The sequence below is a fragment of the Haliotis rufescens genome, unplaced genomic scaffold (genome assembly GCF_023055435.1).
Source record: "Haliotis rufescens isolate VD_foot unplaced genomic scaffold, xgHalRufe1.0.p SCAF_11, whole genome shotgun sequence".
NCBI lineage: Eukaryota > Metazoa > Mollusca > Gastropoda > Lepetellida > Haliotidae > Haliotis > Haliotis rufescens.
Window position 1 is genome coordinate 37943636 of NW_025963791.1, and position 17069 is coordinate 37960704.

Here is a 17069-nt window from a genome sequence, read left to right on the forward strand (position 1 = left end):
TCTGTCGAATATAAACATTTCAGGCTGTCAGCATAAACCACAAAATTTATCTTTCAACTCTGTTTTTTTTCACCAAAATAATATTCTAATAAGCGCCCCCTATTTCTAATTTTGAGAGCGCCCTGGGTGCTTATTACATCGAATACGGTAAATACAAATCTCATCGAAACCATATCAGCAGTTACAACTATAATAGCATGAATGGGCAAATATATAATTCCAATTTGGGAATAAAAACTGACATTTGCTGCAGAATTGGGGCCGAATATTGGCCTCTAAAGGAGGTCTAGGTCCTTGTAATGTTAGGCTTAAAAAACTATAAGACTTGGTTCTCAGGCAATGGCTGTTGAAAATAGAGTTGGCACTGGTGGGATTTTTTAAAGGTTTTTTTTTCTTTCAAAGTAATATGTTTTGCGTCTGTGTGTTTGTTGTTCAACACCACACTCAGCAATATTCCAGCTGTATGACGGCAATCGAGTCTGGACCAGACAATCCAGTGATTGACATCATGAGCATCGATCGAGGCAAATGGGATATGATGACATGCATCAACCAAGTCAGTGAGCCTGACCACCCTATGCCGTTAGTTGCCTCTTATGACAAGCATAGTCACTTTTTATGGCAAGCACGGATTGCTGAAGACCTATTGTAACCCGATATCTTCACGGTCAAACTGGTATGTATCCAAATAAACAGTTGTGTTACCAAACAAACAGTGCGCACAATCAACCTGGGAATGGGCCTCCCTTCATATATGTATTCCTTGATGAGTAAAATACTGGAATACAGTGCCTGGGAACCAAGACTATTATTTTCTTAGCCTAACTTCTCTTCATTAACTAAGTCACGTCCCACTCACTTGTCCTCATCCTCATCTACATCCTCCTCTTCGCTACTGTTGTTATCTGCATCAGCTGAGCGGATCGGGGCTGTGTTTGTAAACATGCTCATTTCACTTGCCGTCAGTTTTTTGTCGATAGGGTTGATCATGCCAATAAGCTGAGCCACCATCTCACTGCCCGGCTGCTTGTCCTGTAACCATGGTAACCACACCATGTGGAAAACACCGAGATTCATTTTGAGTGTCATCAAATTTAAGGGGATGAGTGAATATTGTTTTATGCCCTAGTCCGCAATATTTCTGCTGTATTACAAAGCCCAGGTAAACCAGAGGTCGATGGCATGAACGATGTTCCATGACATTCAGGTGTAAATATACATGATTAGCCAGGTCACATATTAAACATAATACCACCCAATCCATAGCTGGTCTGCTCTTAGGACATGTATGAGGACAAGTGGGACTTATTCTACCCTGGAATCCCAACCGAAAGACATATGGAGTGATTAACATTGTCTCTGAGTTATCCACAGTTATCAGCAGATGCATATTAGGTGTGTGTGTTTGTTGTTTAGCTCCACACTCTGCAATATTCCAGCTATATGATGACGGGGGGCACGGGTGGCCCACTCGTCTAAGGCGCCGCGATTCGCTGTGCACGCCAGAAACCTATGATTACGGGTTCGAATCCCGGTTCGCCCCAATTATGTTTGTAGGTTTGTCATCACCTTACCCGTGCTCGTGGGTTTCACCAAAGTGGTAAACGTCTGAGACCTGCATCACTTCGGGCTTTCCTCCCACATTAAGCTGACACGCCGCAATATGACTGGAATACTGTTAAAAGCGGCGTTAAACCCAACTAAATCACTCACTCACTATATGATGGCGGCCTGTCAATAACTTCATTCTCAACACCTGTGTCTAATGTAGATGCAATAGAAACTACCCACCTCTTCCTTCCTACTGTGAGAGTGGCTGCCCCCCAGATCAATGTATACAGCATCCTTGTCATACACAATCCCCCCCACTCCGGACATGGGGGCATAGATGAACCTCTCCTTCTCATTCAAGGACCGCCTCTTCTCTCTGCTGGGAGTAGGGCAGGGGTCTGGCAGAAACTGCATGTTGTGAATGTTGAAATCTCCACACCCTGTAAACATTTCAAGCAGGATTTGTTTGTTTGTTGCTTAACTCCTCACTCAGTAATATTCCAGTTATATGACAGCGGGCTGAAAACAAACAAGTCTTGACCAGACATTCCCTTGATTGGCACCTATACATTAATCCACACCGTCTGAGTAAGAGGACACAATCAAACAAGACCACGAGCCTGACCAACCAATCCATCTGGGCGCCTCTTAAATCATAGGTAGCTGGGGACCTAGAAAATAATCTTACTCGGAATCCCAACTGGAGGGCCTGAGCAGTTAGAGGGCAATACACATTCCCAAATGATACAGGGTGGCATAAACACGTCATGAGAACAGGTCATTGTAATTGTTCAGGCACTAAAAACTGTGATGAAAAAGGCAAAAAAATGAGCAAGGCTCACTAATAACCCTGACCTCGACTACCAACATCAGCTGAAGAACAATTTTGATATTGGAGATATATTGATGCCTTAATGTTTGTGTCGGTTTCTCTTAAAAAGCACAATAAAATAACACAGTAACGGCATGATTCAAAGATGTACTGGTGCATCAGCAGCAGGCTTTGCTGGATACAGTACACTTGACATGAAAAACAACAACTATTTTCTCAGAAAATCCACTTATCAAAATCAAACTCTGCACTGCACCTCTCCTAATTGGTATAGCAACTGTTCCTTTTAATAGGGAAAGGATCCATGAAGATGTCTTCAAGCAATAGATTGTACAAATGTTGAAGTAAAAAAGTCAAAGCTAAACAATGAATAAAAGCAGTGTTTTTTCAGAAAATCCAAATATTGAAATAAAAAATTTGCACTTCACCTCCACGACTGGTATAGAAAGTGTTCACCAAGAACGAAAATAATCTAAGCAGTTTTCAAGTAATAGATTTCACAAAAATATGTTCTCGGAAGGATGGATGAAATTCCTTGGTATAACTAACTTATGTCACAATCCGATAAATATGCAAATGAGGTCACCTGGCTCCATTCATTAATGCAATGTCTGCTTGCTCAATAAACTGTTGCCTGACGCCCTCATAAGTGTAAATGGGTGTTTTTCAATGTGTTGATGTTTCTGAACCCAAAGTGAGGTGAAATGGGGTTAACTTATAAAGTGACATGCATGCATGTGTATGTGCATGTGGCTGCTTGTATTAGTCCAGACTAACGCTGATTTTAACGTGCTTGTCCACTGAGATACCATGCTGCAGTTTAACATGAATACCCAACTCAGACACAGTCTACTGACTCTACTGACTCAAGCTGACCGGTCCTTATTTTAGCCGCTTAATGCCGAGCGGCAGAAAGCGTAACAACAAGTACCATCTTTTAACATCTTTTGGTATGACGCGGCCAGGGATCAAACCCCCGAAATTCAGCTGTGTATCATGACTTCCATAGGCTTAATAAATGATAAACATGATACAGAAACACACTTGGCAAATAATGCCTATCACTAGACGCGGCCACCAAGTACCTGCGATGTGCACCATCTGCTGGTTCTTCAAGTGCGTCCCCCGCACATAGCCGTACAGACACACCTTGCGGTCACACTTGGAGTTGCAACGCACAGACTCGGGGTTGGTGATGTCCTCCATCCTGCAAATATGGGAACATTAGTTCTAAACAGTGTGTCGTACAGTGTCCTACAGTGTGTCATAAAGTGCCATACAGTGTGTCCTACAGTGTCATGGTGTCCTACAGTGTGTCCTACAGTGTGATATAGTGTGTCGACCAGTGTTGGCTCAGTGTATAACACAGTGTGCCCTACAGTGTCATAAAGTGTCATACAGTGTCATGCAATGTGTCATACAGTGTGTCATACAGTGTGTCAGTGTCATACAGTGTCATGCAGTGTGCCATACAGTGTGTCAGTGTCATACAGTGTCATGCATTGTGTCATATGGTGTGCCATAGTGTCATACAGTGTGTCAGTGTCATACAGTGTCATGCAATGTGTCATACAGTGTGTCAGTGTCATACAGTGTGTCAGTGTCATACAGTGTGTCAGTGTCATACAGTGTCATGCAATGTGTCATACAGTGTGTCATGCAATGTGTCATACAGTGTCCTACAGTTTGTCCTACAGTGTGATATAGTGTGTCGACCAGTGTCATGGTGTGTCATACAGTCTGCCATACAGTGTGTCATACAATGTGTCAGTGTCATACAATGTGTCAGTGTCATACAATGTGTCAGTGTCATACAATGTGTCAGTGTCATACAGTGCCATACAGTGTGTCAGTGTCATACAGTGTGCCATACAGTGTGTCAGTGTCATGCAATGTGTCATACAGTGTGTCAGTGTGTCAGTGTCATACAGTGTCATGCAATGTGTCATACAGTGTGTCAGTGTCATACAGTGTGTCAGTGTCATACAGTGTGTCCGACAGTGTGATATAGTGTGTCGACCAGTGTCAGCTCAGTGTATAACACAGTGTGTCCTACAGTGTCATAAAGTGTCCTACAGTGTTCCATACAGTGTGTCATACAGTGTGTCATACAGTGTCATAAAGTCTGTCATACAGTGTGCCAGTGTCATACAGTGTCCTACAGTTAGTCATGCAGTGTCATACAGCGTCATACAGTGTGTCATGCAGTGTGTCCTACAGTGTCTTACAGTGTGATATAGTGTGTCGACCCGTGAAGATCCGGGGTAGAATACGTCTTCAGCAACCCATCCTTCTCAACATCGTGAGAAAACTAATTATTCATATGTGATTTTCATGAAGCTGGACCCGTTTACCATGTGACTACTGTTGAACTGTTGTAACAAGAAACACATAGACTTGCTTAGGATCCAATATTAGCAACATTTGCACTCGTATGAAAAATGATATCTAAAGGGGACTTGTTTAGTAATCTGTATTCATTACTCGCCCTTTGAAGTGACCAGTGTTTAAGAACAATAAGCTGGTATTACACAGTGTTTAATACCAGACTTGCGCTTATTACTGCAGGTACTAGTTTCACTGACAAATAGTGAAAATTCCCAACATCCCTGGGCTTATTCAACGACATTGCATGTAGAGATGATAGATCACTGAGAGGAACTCATGCACACTCAATGACCCCAGCAACCCTGTTGCTAGGTTGACGTCACATGGCATTATTTCACCGGTGTGTCTTGCAACAAAATTTTATAAATTGTATCATATGGTATTGTGACGTGTTTTTAAACTTTTGTCTAACCCAGGCAGGGTCCTGTTCCACAAAGCGATCGTAGCGCAACGACAGTCTTAAGTCTGTGTGGAAGTAAAGGTCACCTTAGCGCTATGATTGCTATGTGGACTGGACCCCTGAATTCTAAAGGGGAGCTGTTGTATGGTTATAAATCAATACATGTTGACTTTTAATGTGTTTGAAGTATTGTGAACTCAATTGGATTATGCTGTGGATCATGTAGATGTCTGCCTATTTACACATGACATTGAAATATTGAAAAAAATGACAAGTAATAAATAAAACTAGTAAAATCCAAGATATCTTTGATATATGTATACTTATCCTGCATTACTCCTTAATGCATTTTCTGCTTGTTCTTGACAGAGAAATAGCTGTGAGGTCTTACTGAAGAAGAAGTTGTTCCAACTGGTTGTGTGGCTAACCCTATCACACAGCTGTACCGGGGTATCCCCCTTGAAACTCCCAAATTCTAGGTATGAAAAACTTGCCTTACACATGGCGAAATACGGTATCTACCTGTCAGCTAGCACATATGGATGCGTCATCCTCCACTGCAGGGGGCGGAACTTCATCACTGAGATGAAGCGACAGAGATTATGGACCTCGGTTCGCTGATACTCTCCATTGATTGTACCAGACAGGTAAAACAACTTGGCTCCCTACAAAGCAATAATACAATGTCAAGGTCAAACTATGAGGTTTTACATAAAATAGCGACAGATGAGGCGTTTTCATCATTCCCCCTTCTGTATCTAGCTGAATAAATCATGTTGTACTGTCTGCCAGGAGTGAGACTATTATGCAAGGAGAAGGTGGAGGGAAGGGAGGGGAGAGCCAACAGAAAAATACTCTGCACAGTGATTTGCATTACAAATATCCATTTGATAGCCAGCAAACATTGATTAATTGTTTCATAGGCATTACTTAGAAGTTGACGGATGACAAAGTAGACACAATTTACGGATTACGACTTCTTTAATTACTGTGAAGGCGATGTTTAGGTATAGATCCTTTTACCGTTGTCTTGCTTGACAATGGTATAAGGATCCATACCCAAATGTTGCCTTTACAGCAATTAAAGAAGTTGATAAATTGTGTCTACTTTGTCAAACATAGATTGTTCACTCCTTTTTGTCTACTCCTGATCTACGGGAGAAATACTAAATTAGCTCACCTGGTAAATTTCTGTCCAAAACCTGTGCTTCATCCTCTTTTTCGTCTTCCTGATCTTCTTGCTGTCCTTGAACATGTCGAGGTGAGTGAGCACACCCATGATGCGAGGAAACCCGTGGACTTGGCAAATGTTGAGGAACTCAAATGTTTCCATCTCAAACCCAAAACTAGCATCCACTAGCAGCAGGACCTGCAACATTTATAACAATGTCACACCTCTCATCAAAGAGTGAACACAGCAGTGGGTGAGTGTACACCAGGCAGCAACACTACAGCTACATCATGACATGCTGCACAGTACTACCTGTCCCTGGACTCGGCCATTTCAGGGATTTATCTAGGATTCCAAACTAAGTGCCAATGGTAGGCAAACTGGCATTATTTGGTTCACCTTTTGGATTTTTTATAGTTCATATTTTGCTCAATTCTGTGCTACTTTAAAAAAGCAGCAAAGCATTTAACTCTTTATTTGTCAGTGACCTCAATCAGTTACCCCGTATCAGTCTCCTCTATCAGTCTCTTCTATCAGTGACCTCCATCAGTCTCCTCTATCAGTTTCCACTATCAGTGACCTCAATCAGTCTCCTCTGTCAGTGACCTCCATCAGTGACCCCTATCAGTCTCCTCTATCAGTCCCTTCTATCAGTGACATCTATTAGTTTCCTCTATCAGTGACCTCTATTAGTCTCCTCTATCAGTCTCCTCTATCAGTGACATCTATCAGTCTCCTCTATCAGTGACCTCTATTAGTCTCCTCCATAAGTGACCCCTATCAGTCTCCTCTATCAGTCTCTTCTATCAGTGACATCTATCAGTCTCCTCTATCACTGACCTCTATCAGTGACCCCTATCAGTTTCCTCTATCAGTGACCTCTATTAGTCTCCTCTATCAGTGACATCTATCAGTCTCATCTATCAGTGACATCTATCAGTCTCCTTTATCAGTGACATCTATTAGTCTCCTCTGTCAGTGACCTCCATCAGTGACCCCTATCAGTCTCCTCTATCAGTGACCTCTATCAGTCTCCTTTATCAGTGACATCTATCAGTCTCCTCTATCACTGACCTCTATCAGTGACCCCTATTAGTCTCCTCTATCAGTGATCTCTATTAGTCTCCTCTATCAGTGACATCTATCAGTCTCCTCTATCAGTGACATCTATCAGTCTCCTCTATCAGTGACCTCTATTAGTCTCCTCCATCAGTGACCCCTATCAGTCTCTTCTATCAGTGACATCTATCAGTTTCCTCTATCACTGACCTCTATCAGTGACCCCTATCAGTTTCCTCTATCAGTGACCTCTATTAGTCTCCTCTATCAGTGACATCTATCAGTCTCCTCTATCAGTGACATCTATCAGTCTCCTTTATGAGTGACATCTATTAGTCTCCTCTGTCAGTGACCTCCATCAGTGACCCCTATCAGTCTCCTCTATCAGTGACCTCCATCAGTGACCCCTATCAGTCTCCTCTATCAGTCTCTTCTATCAGTGACATCTATCAGTCTCCTCTATCACTGACCTCTATCAGTGACCTCTATTAGTTTCCTCTATCAGTGACCTCCATCAGTCTCCTCTATCAGTGACATCTATCAGTCTCCTCTATCAGTGACATCTATCAGTCTCCTCTATCACTGACCTCTATTAGTCTCCTCTATCAGTGACCTCCATCAGTTTCCTCTACCAGTGACCTCTATTAGTCTCCTCCATCAGTGACCCCTATCAGTCTCTTCTATCAGTGACATCTATCAGTTTCCTCTATCACTGACCTCTATCAGTGACCCCTATCAGTTTCCTCTATCAGTGACCTCTATTAGTCTCCTCTATCAGTGACATCTATCAGTCTCCTCTATCAGTGACATCTATCAGTCTCCTTTATGAGTGACATCTATTAGTCTCCTCTGTCAGTGACCTCCATCAGTGACCCCTATCAGTCTCCTCCATCAGTGACCCCTATCAGTCTCTTCTATCAGTGACATCTATCAGTCTCCTCTATCACTGACCTCTATCAGTGACCTCTATTAGTTTCCTCTATCAGTGACCTCCATCAGTCTCCTCTATCAGTGACATCTATCAGTCTCCTCTATCAGTGACATCTATCAGTCTCCTCTATCACTGACCTCTATTAGTCTCCTCTATCAGTGACCTCCATCAGTTTCCTCTATCAGTGACATCTATCAGTCTCCTTTATCAGTGACATCTATCAGTTTCCTCTATCAGTGACCTCTATTAGTCTCCTCTATCAGTGACCTCCATCAGTCTCTTCTATCAGTGACATCTATCAGTCTCCTTTATCAGTGACATCTATCAGTTTCCTCTATCAGTGACCTCTATTAGTCTCCTCTATCAGTGACCTCCATCAGTGACATCTATCAGTCTCCTTTATCAGTGACATCTATCAGTTTCCTCTATCAGTGACCTCTATTAGTCTCCTTTATCAGTGACCTCCATCAGTCTCTTCTATCAGTGACATCTATCAGTCTCCTTTATCAGTGACATCTATCAGTTTCCTCTATCAGTGACCTCTACAAAAAACTATATTAACATGAATTGGGAATTTTTCTATTCCAATTTGGGATGTGCTATAGTTTTAGAAGGAAAAAGGCAAACATTTCAGCCTACTAAAAATCCCCTTAATCATTTATTCTTACCAGGTCAGCAACCTTGGCCAGATCAATCATGCTGTTGATGTCATTGTTACACTCAATAAGTGTTAAGCGCCGGTCCTTTCCTGTAACAAACAAGTCATTTTAACCATCTTTCTGAAAGTGTCACCATAGCAATTAAACCTAAAACATCTATGACAGTGAGAAATCAGCAATCGTGGAAGCTCTCACAAAATCTCTATAAGAATATTTCAATAAAATAAGTGAGTGTTGTTTTGCACCACACTGAGCACCAGTCACGTTTCACCAAGACTGCCTGTCAATAATCATGTCATGGCCAGATCAGCCAGTGATTGAAAAGACGAGCAACCGCCCTGGTCATGACGACATGATGACACCCAATGAGCCAGGTCACACATTGTAACCATGGTAACTACCAGATCCACATTTCATTTACCGGTAGCTACTACAACTATCATAAGGTGCTGGGGATCTATTCTCTCCTGGAATCACCACTGGGTACAGAACATGTAAATGTACAGAAATCCAAGTCTGAAAATGAGCACAATGTCTTAGCTTTGAGAACAAGCAGCAACTACAGCCGGCTTCAGACCACTTACATGAGAGAAACTCTGTGGGGATTCCCAGTTGGAATAGGACCCCAGCAGCCTATACCGGTCATAAGGGGACTAAGCAGATCTGTGGTCAGACTCGGTGACTTGGGTACTAGTGTGTCTTCATACCCTGAAGGCGTTGATCACAATATCGATCACTGGATTGTCTGGTCCAGACTCGATAATGTTCAGGCTGCCATCAAAAGGAATATTGCTGAGTGCGGGGTAAAACAACAACAAAAAATCCTGTAACCATGGCAATATTGTATGCAACCAATGACTCACCTGAGACGACGGTGACTGGTCCTGATATCTGAGACAGCTTCTGTTTGGCGTAGTTCTTCACCAGGCACTGCATCAGCGTGGACTTGCCCACCTTGGGTGGCCCAACAATCCCCACGACAACCGGTGGAGGCTCATCGGGTGTCCGGTCGACCAGAGGGATGTGATGTTTCTTTGTCTTGTGATCAAGAGTTCTAACACAAGGGAAAATGTGTAAACAGGACATAATTTTCAATAACTTCTCATTCACCGTACCAGGGTTTATTTTTATGTAAATTGTATGAGTGGCATGTGCTACATGTAGAGCAGGACATGCTTACCCATTTCACGAACACCTGGAGTCATCACTGATCCATTCATATAATGTTTATCACTTTATCACTTTGTCTTTTGCCTCTCTGCCTTTAAATTCAAACCAATGGTTTGCCTGACCCAGACGTGATCATTTACAAGCCACTGAGATTATGGAGATATAGAGAATTTCACCCGAGTGTCTTTTGATATCAAATATATCAACATGAGTTGATAAAAGTGGGGAAACTCCGAGGCTTGCCGAGGTTTTTTTTCTACTTTTATCATGTTTATCAACGAGTGTTGATATATTTGATATCAAAGGACACGAGGGTGAGATTTTATTTATCATCCAACATCATTCTTCCAACTTTTTCAGTTTGTAGAAAGTAATAAGCAGTGTCTTAAGTGTAAAAAGTACTGCTAACAGCTTCAGTAGCAGAGCCATTAGTGATGTCATTTGATTGTGACGTCATGGTAACCAATGCATCACAATGGTCTGCAAAGAATTGTGATGCAATTTCATTGCAGCGATATCTACAGTTTAGATATCGCTTGATCTCACCCAAGCGATATCTCCTGTGGTAGCCTGTTTTGGATGATAAATAGATGTCACATTCTCACTGGAGAACTTCAAACCTTTACTCACAAATTCATTTACCATGTTTACCATTGCTTAAACAAGTTCATTTTGATTTGTTGAGACAAAGCACCATCTCACCTTTGAACACGTTTTGCAGTCTTGTTGGCCGACTGAATGGCAAAAGCCCTTGGGTTCCGTTGCTTGGCTGACAGGTCTTGTTCATGTTTGTCTTTGGCTTTTTTCTTCTCCGCCTTGCGCCCAGCCTGTCGGACACGATGAACCTTCCTCTTATCCTCACCTTCCATGACTACTGGAAAGAATACAGGGCTGAGTGAGGTGAGGGGAAATGGGGTTAAACATCTCATTCAAGATTGTTGCACTCATAGAGACATGCATGCATGTAGCTGTTTCTACCAGTCCGGACTAATGTCGATTTTATAGTGCTAGCTAAGTAGGATACCATCCCGCAGTTTAACATGGATGACCCACTCTGACACAGCATACAGTCCTTGTTTTATCCACTAATGCCAAGCGCCAAGTTGGGTGACAACAGCACCATCTATTAATGTCTTTTTGATTGATGTGGCTGGGGGTGAAACCAGTAGCCTCCTGTTCTCCAGACAGATGCTCTAGCCACTAGAACACTGAGGCATGAAGGACATCCTAGGCCATTGCAGCGGATGAGTGGGTCGCTGTTTTACATGGGTGAGCGAGTTACTGGGTGATTGGTTGGTTTGTTGTTTAACGCCGCACTCAGCAATATTCCAGCTATGTGACGGCAGTCTGTAAATAATCAAGCCTGGACCAGACAATCCAGTGATTAATATCATGAGCATCGATCAATGCAATTGGGATCGATGACATGCATCAACCAAGTCAGCGAGCCTGACCCCCCGATCCCATTAGTCGCCTTTTACGACAAGCATAGTCACCTTTAACGGCAAGCATGGGTTGCTGAAGACCTTTTTTACCCCGGAATCTTCACGGGTTGAGTTACTGGGTGAATGAGTGTCAGCTTGGGAAACAGTTAATGTGTGAGTGAGTATGGTTTTACGCATCTTTCAGCAATATTCCACTTCCAGCAATATCACGGCGGGGGACACAAGAAAAGGGCTTCACACATTGTACCCATGTCAGGAATCGAACCAGGTCTTCGGTGTGACGAGCAAATGCTTTGACCACTAGGCTACCCGACCGCCCCTTGGAAACAGTTAGAGAGTTACTGGGTGAATGAATGAATGCATGCGTGAGTGAGCCGGATTTCAGTCCTGTCATGCAATCACACCTGTATCAGGCTGAATCTGCGTTTTCAAACCAATAGCTTGGCATGGTTCGGGGACATAACTCTCCACTGCATGCACAGCGAACAAATCATTACAAAATTGCAAAGGTGTTATAGCACTGAATGTGTTTCAACGTATAGGAATATATGTGTGAAGAGCCTCCAAATAGGCTCCGTAGCTCATCTGTGTACCAGTATATGCAATCTTTGATGCAATTGATCCTGTTAAGTTTACTTGCCTGAATAGTGAAAACATATAACAACACTCCTAAAAAGCCTGAAATTCTACTCGCCCTTAGGAAACCCTTATACTGTACATGTAATAAACAAACCGACCTGGGCTATGTGATAAATAACAATTTAGGCCAAGTTTGAGTAAAAAAAGAATCATAACTTTGTTAAACATAATCTGATCAATCAAAACATTTGGACATTTGTTTGTTTCTGTGTCATCTTGCAAACTTCAATGAATGTATTGCACTGACCTCCGATATGAAACCTAAAGCCATCTCTGCTTTGATCTCCAGCCCTTTTAACAAGTACTTACGGTAAACAAATACATGCTTATCATGTTATCAGCTGGTGTTATAACATATATAAGTAACACATATTGAATATCAGTAAGATGTTGGTTAAGAATTTGACAATCCCTGTTGGACTACCGGAACAAAAGGCTTCTTCATGATACAAAACAATATGTTGGGTAAATGCAATTAAATGGTAACTTCTGGGGGCTTCTGGGCCAGAAAATCTGCAGTACTCAAAGCTTATCACAAGAGTTGACTGAAATGTGGATTAGGTACGTGACTTCAACTTGTGACATGATGAGACTGATGGTATGACGTCAACATGCCCAACCAACTGATCTGCCAAGACTGGATCATTTACAGATCACATTGATCAAAGTTGGAATATAGCCGACTGTGGTGTAAAACAACATTCATTCACTGGTACATTCTATTTTCAATTGGTTTACTGGTTTCACTTTACCTTCAGCATGTTAATCCCTCATTAGTTATTGAACACACATTGGACAGTTTGTACAAATGATGCATGTTCACATCGCTGTAAAGAGTGAGGTTATTTAACCATGTTAACCCTATACCATGTATACCGTGTATACTGATCCTAAAGGGGTAACCAGTCCGGGTACCCCATGCCGCACCATTACACAACCAACCCACAGGATTGAAGAGGCAGGCAAGCCTGACAGAGCTACAGTTAAATCCAACCCTAGACAGCCTAGGCTAGTGCTTTACAGCTGCACCAGTACAATGCAGATGGCAGTGTGTGTAGTCTTGCGGGAACATGATTCGAACTGTAAACAGGTAAAGATAAAAAGGGTGTAGTCCACTTTACTGGGCGAATTTTTTCTGATTTTAGTTTGTGTCGGGTGGAGGCTCAAACTCACATTGCCAGCTTGAAGCTAAGGTGGGCTAATGAGTTACTCTGCGAAGCCACCGTTGGAACCCTGGGCCATTTTGCGGTATAATAAGCTGCACCTGGTAAACAGTACTGGTACCGATAATGGTAAAAATACCAAGGCTGGGAAGAGTCTAAATTTACTACCCGGGGACCCAGCCCCCTATTACCCGACCCCACCTGGCTACCCACTCTAGATCTCAAGTTAGGTACAAAATGGTCAAATGGGAAGTTTTTACTGGCAAAAAGCATTTGTATATAGTATAAAAGGACCTGATCATGCATATACTGAAGTTGACAGAAGCTTTGTCTTTACTAAAACATATAAAAATCAGAAGGAATGTGTGCACAGTCAGAAAGAAATGCAAACATTAGCAACGTGTACTTATAAAGTGTAACCATGAAATTATATTGTTAATGTCATAAAACAATATATCAAATGACAAACCACGGATCCGGGTAGTCCCGTGGGTACCCGTGTCCTACACAGTACCCACCCGACTGGAGTACCCGAGTTACCCGTCCCAGCCCTAAAAAATACCATATTTTTCACTTCACTAACACGTTTTCAAAATATGTAGTCACCATCCTCTCCGTTCATTCCACTGACCCTGGGGCTTTAAAGCAGATGGCAAATGACAAGTTTTCATGTATCATATCGTTTATTCATCGCGAACCTATTTTCGATATGTAAACCGTAGTACAACAAAGTGTAAGAACTGGGTAACCTACGAGTGTGAGAGGAGCGCTGCTGATATGTCTCTGTGACTGTAAGTCTTTAACAGCTGTATAACTCTTAAAACTGAAACTACTGTAGTGCCGTGGATGATTCGTCGGTCATTGATAACCGGGCGTTCAGGAATACACTTCAGAGTCTTAGTTGGACCTTAAAACATACCTGAAAAGATGTGATTGTCGTGACTGTGCTCAATTCTGAGTTATATTCCAACTGTAAACAACATTTCTGGAGAACCACGTGGGGGCGGCCATGTTGGGAAAGGGAGATAATCGGCGTTCTTCCTGCGACACTAGTTTTCTCCTCGTGTGACATTGTACATGTTTCATGCAAATGTTCGATTCTCGTGAAAATGTCACGATGTGAACATTCCCGCTTTCTTCTTTTGATGACTTTGTTTCATTATTTTGTAATGAGAATCTATTTAACAGTAGCTGCTGGAATATAGTTTAAGGCGAAAATTATTTCATTGCAAGTGGGATGATTCTCTAAACGGGATCAGGCACCACATGTGATAGAACAATCCAGTTTCGATTGTGAAACGTCACCAAATATATTATTCTGATTTATGCGAAAAACAAACATTATTAACCATTCACCATACATTTATTAGACACAGACAATATCTGCCTATATTCAAATGTAAATTCCAAGTGTAAATTTAAACGAACCAGGGTTCTGTAGGTCCGTGAAAGAACATAAACATAAATAATTTTAGTGAATTAAACTTTAAATCTTACATAAAAAAAACGTCCGTTTGTACATGTTCAAAATAGTTTTAGACAAATGTTTACTTGTGTAAGCCAACTTCTCCATATTCGTTATCGCCTTAGTGTGTAATATAGTAATATCTTACCATTTTACGGAAGAGTACACTTGAATGTGAGTGAGTGAGTATGGTTTTACGCCGCTTTTAGCAATATTCCAGCAATATCACGTCGGGGGATACCAGAAATGGGCTTCACACATTGTACCCATGTCGGGAATCGAACCCGGGTCTTCGGCGTGACGAGCGTACGCTTTAACCACTAGGCTACCCGACCGCCCCACACATGTAGATCTAGATTAGGTCATACGTACCTCATGTTTAATAATATTTTTTTCAAAATATACTGAAACACTTTAAAAACGAAAAACGAAAAATCCATATTTTAAGTATTTGCCAAAGTGGTCACACAAATTAAAATAAGTTGTTCGTGTATTTAGGCATGAGATAATCAAACATAACAATGTCATTTTTGTCACACAGTAATTATTCTTTGTCATGCTTGTAAATATTTACTGCTGAAATCGTTTTGTTTTTGTCCTTCGAGTTAAAGTTTATTTTGCGTTTTTATTGTGTGGCAGTACAGTGTAAGATCAAAGCCGTGAACATCCGGGTTAGAATTTGTCTTCAGCAACCAATGCTTGCCGTAACAGGCGACAACTATGCTTGTAGTAAGAGGCGACTGGCGGGATCGGGTGGTCAGGCTCGCTGACTTGGTTGATGCATGTCACCGTATCCCAGTAATAAATTGTTTGATAGGCATTACTTCGAAGTTGACGGATGACAAGGTAGACACAATTTTATGGATAACAACTTCTTTAATACTGTGAAAAGCGACTCATGTATGCAATTGTTGTTACTGTTAATCCTCCACCTACCATATATATTCTGTACTATGTCCCTCATTCAGTCTTGCTTGACAACGGTATAAGGATCTATACCGAAACGTCGCTTTTTACAGTATTAAAGAAGTTGTTATCCACAAAATTGTGTCTACCTTATCCCAGTCATGTTGATCGATGTTCATGATGTCAATCACTGGATTGTCTGGTGCAGACTACGTTATTTAAAAATCGCCGTCATGAAGCTTGAATATTGCTGAGTGTGGCGTTAAACAACAAAGAAATAAACAAACAAACAAACAGTGTAAGATCCGTTGCAGTATTCGACGGGCAGCACTGCGGCTTTGGTGCCGTTTTGACGCGGTCCGGTTTCTAGCATAGATCTGGTAATTTCAAGTATATTTGCACAGCGTATATTTACGTCCTCACTTCAGCTTAATTACAGAATGGCGATTTCTGAACAAAGAAACACAAGAGACCACTGATTGTTTCTGTTAATTGCAGCAAAAAAGAGCGATAGAGGAAACGACGAAACACCTGCCCTTGACTTTTTCTAAGGCATTGGTTCTGGCAATGTAACCCGTACATTATCTGGAGACTTTGATGAACACAACTGTCTCCAACAGTAATAACAGAACGAAATTAAACATCAGAAGAAGTTCCCGTAAAATATTTCCTGATACCTCGACATGCAGATCCGGGGGCTACGTTTGAGTCAGTGAGTGAGTTGGGTTTAACAGTTTTCCTGTTATATCACGGCATGTCAGCTTAGGCAAGTCCGAAATGATGCAGGTCTCAGACCTTTATCACTTGCAAAACCAACAAACGCAGTTATGATGTCGACAGACCTGGCAACATAATCGGGGCGAACCGGGATTCGAACCAACAATCAGAGGTATCTGCACTCTGCACAACGACTTTCTGTTTAATTACCATGTATACAATTGTTTTGATTAGTTATAACAATAACCACGCCGGTTACAGGCAGGTACAGCACCATGCCGACATTGTTCAATGCGACTTTATTTTATTATACCCAAAGATAGATCAATCCAGAGCTGTGACCCGGCTGATGGCCCTTGGTATTGTTGAATACAGCTAAAGCACAACTTACTTCAGCAACAACAGATAGGATGTTTAAGTTTTGGAACAGAGACACATGTAATAAAACCTGGTGTCATCACTATTTGATGGTGATTCATAAACACATGCTTAAGATATGGTCTGAATCGTACAATGGACTCTTTTAGTAAAGACGTCTTATTATCATGGAAATAGTTTTGTCCACCATACAAA

General features: G+C 41.8%; 1 protein-coding gene across 3 annotated transcripts in view; it reads right to left on the bottom strand.

Annotated features, from left to right (window-relative positions):
- Nucleotides 1–14461, bottom strand: part of LOC124149365 (ribosome biogenesis protein BMS1 homolog) — a 45280-nt gene extending 30819 nt beyond the window's left edge. For 2 of the 3 annotated variants that reach the window (XM_048392716.1, XM_048392714.1), the window contains exons 1-9: nucleotides 14328–14432; nucleotides 10864–11032; nucleotides 9855–10045; nucleotides 9001–9080; nucleotides 6352–6540; nucleotides 5694–5836; nucleotides 3469–3590; nucleotides 1792–1991; nucleotides 860–1032 (exon numbers count right to left, since the gene is read on the bottom strand). In XM_048392716.1, coding sequence (XP_048248673.1) covers nucleotides 860–1032; nucleotides 1792–1991; nucleotides 3469–3590; nucleotides 5694–5836; nucleotides 6352–6540; nucleotides 9001–9080; nucleotides 9855–10045; nucleotides 10864–11030 — 1265 coding nt within the window. In that variant the 5' untranslated portion in view covers nucleotides 11031–11032; nucleotides 14328–14432. Of the gene's footprint in view, nucleotides 1–859; nucleotides 1033–1791; nucleotides 1992–3468; nucleotides 3591–5693; nucleotides 5837–6351; nucleotides 6541–9000; nucleotides 9081–9854; nucleotides 10046–10863; nucleotides 11036–14327 lie in introns of all 3 variants that reach the window. The other variant, XM_048392715.1, reaches the window with a different exon arrangement.
- Nucleotides 14462–17069: the final 2608 nt, after the last annotated feature.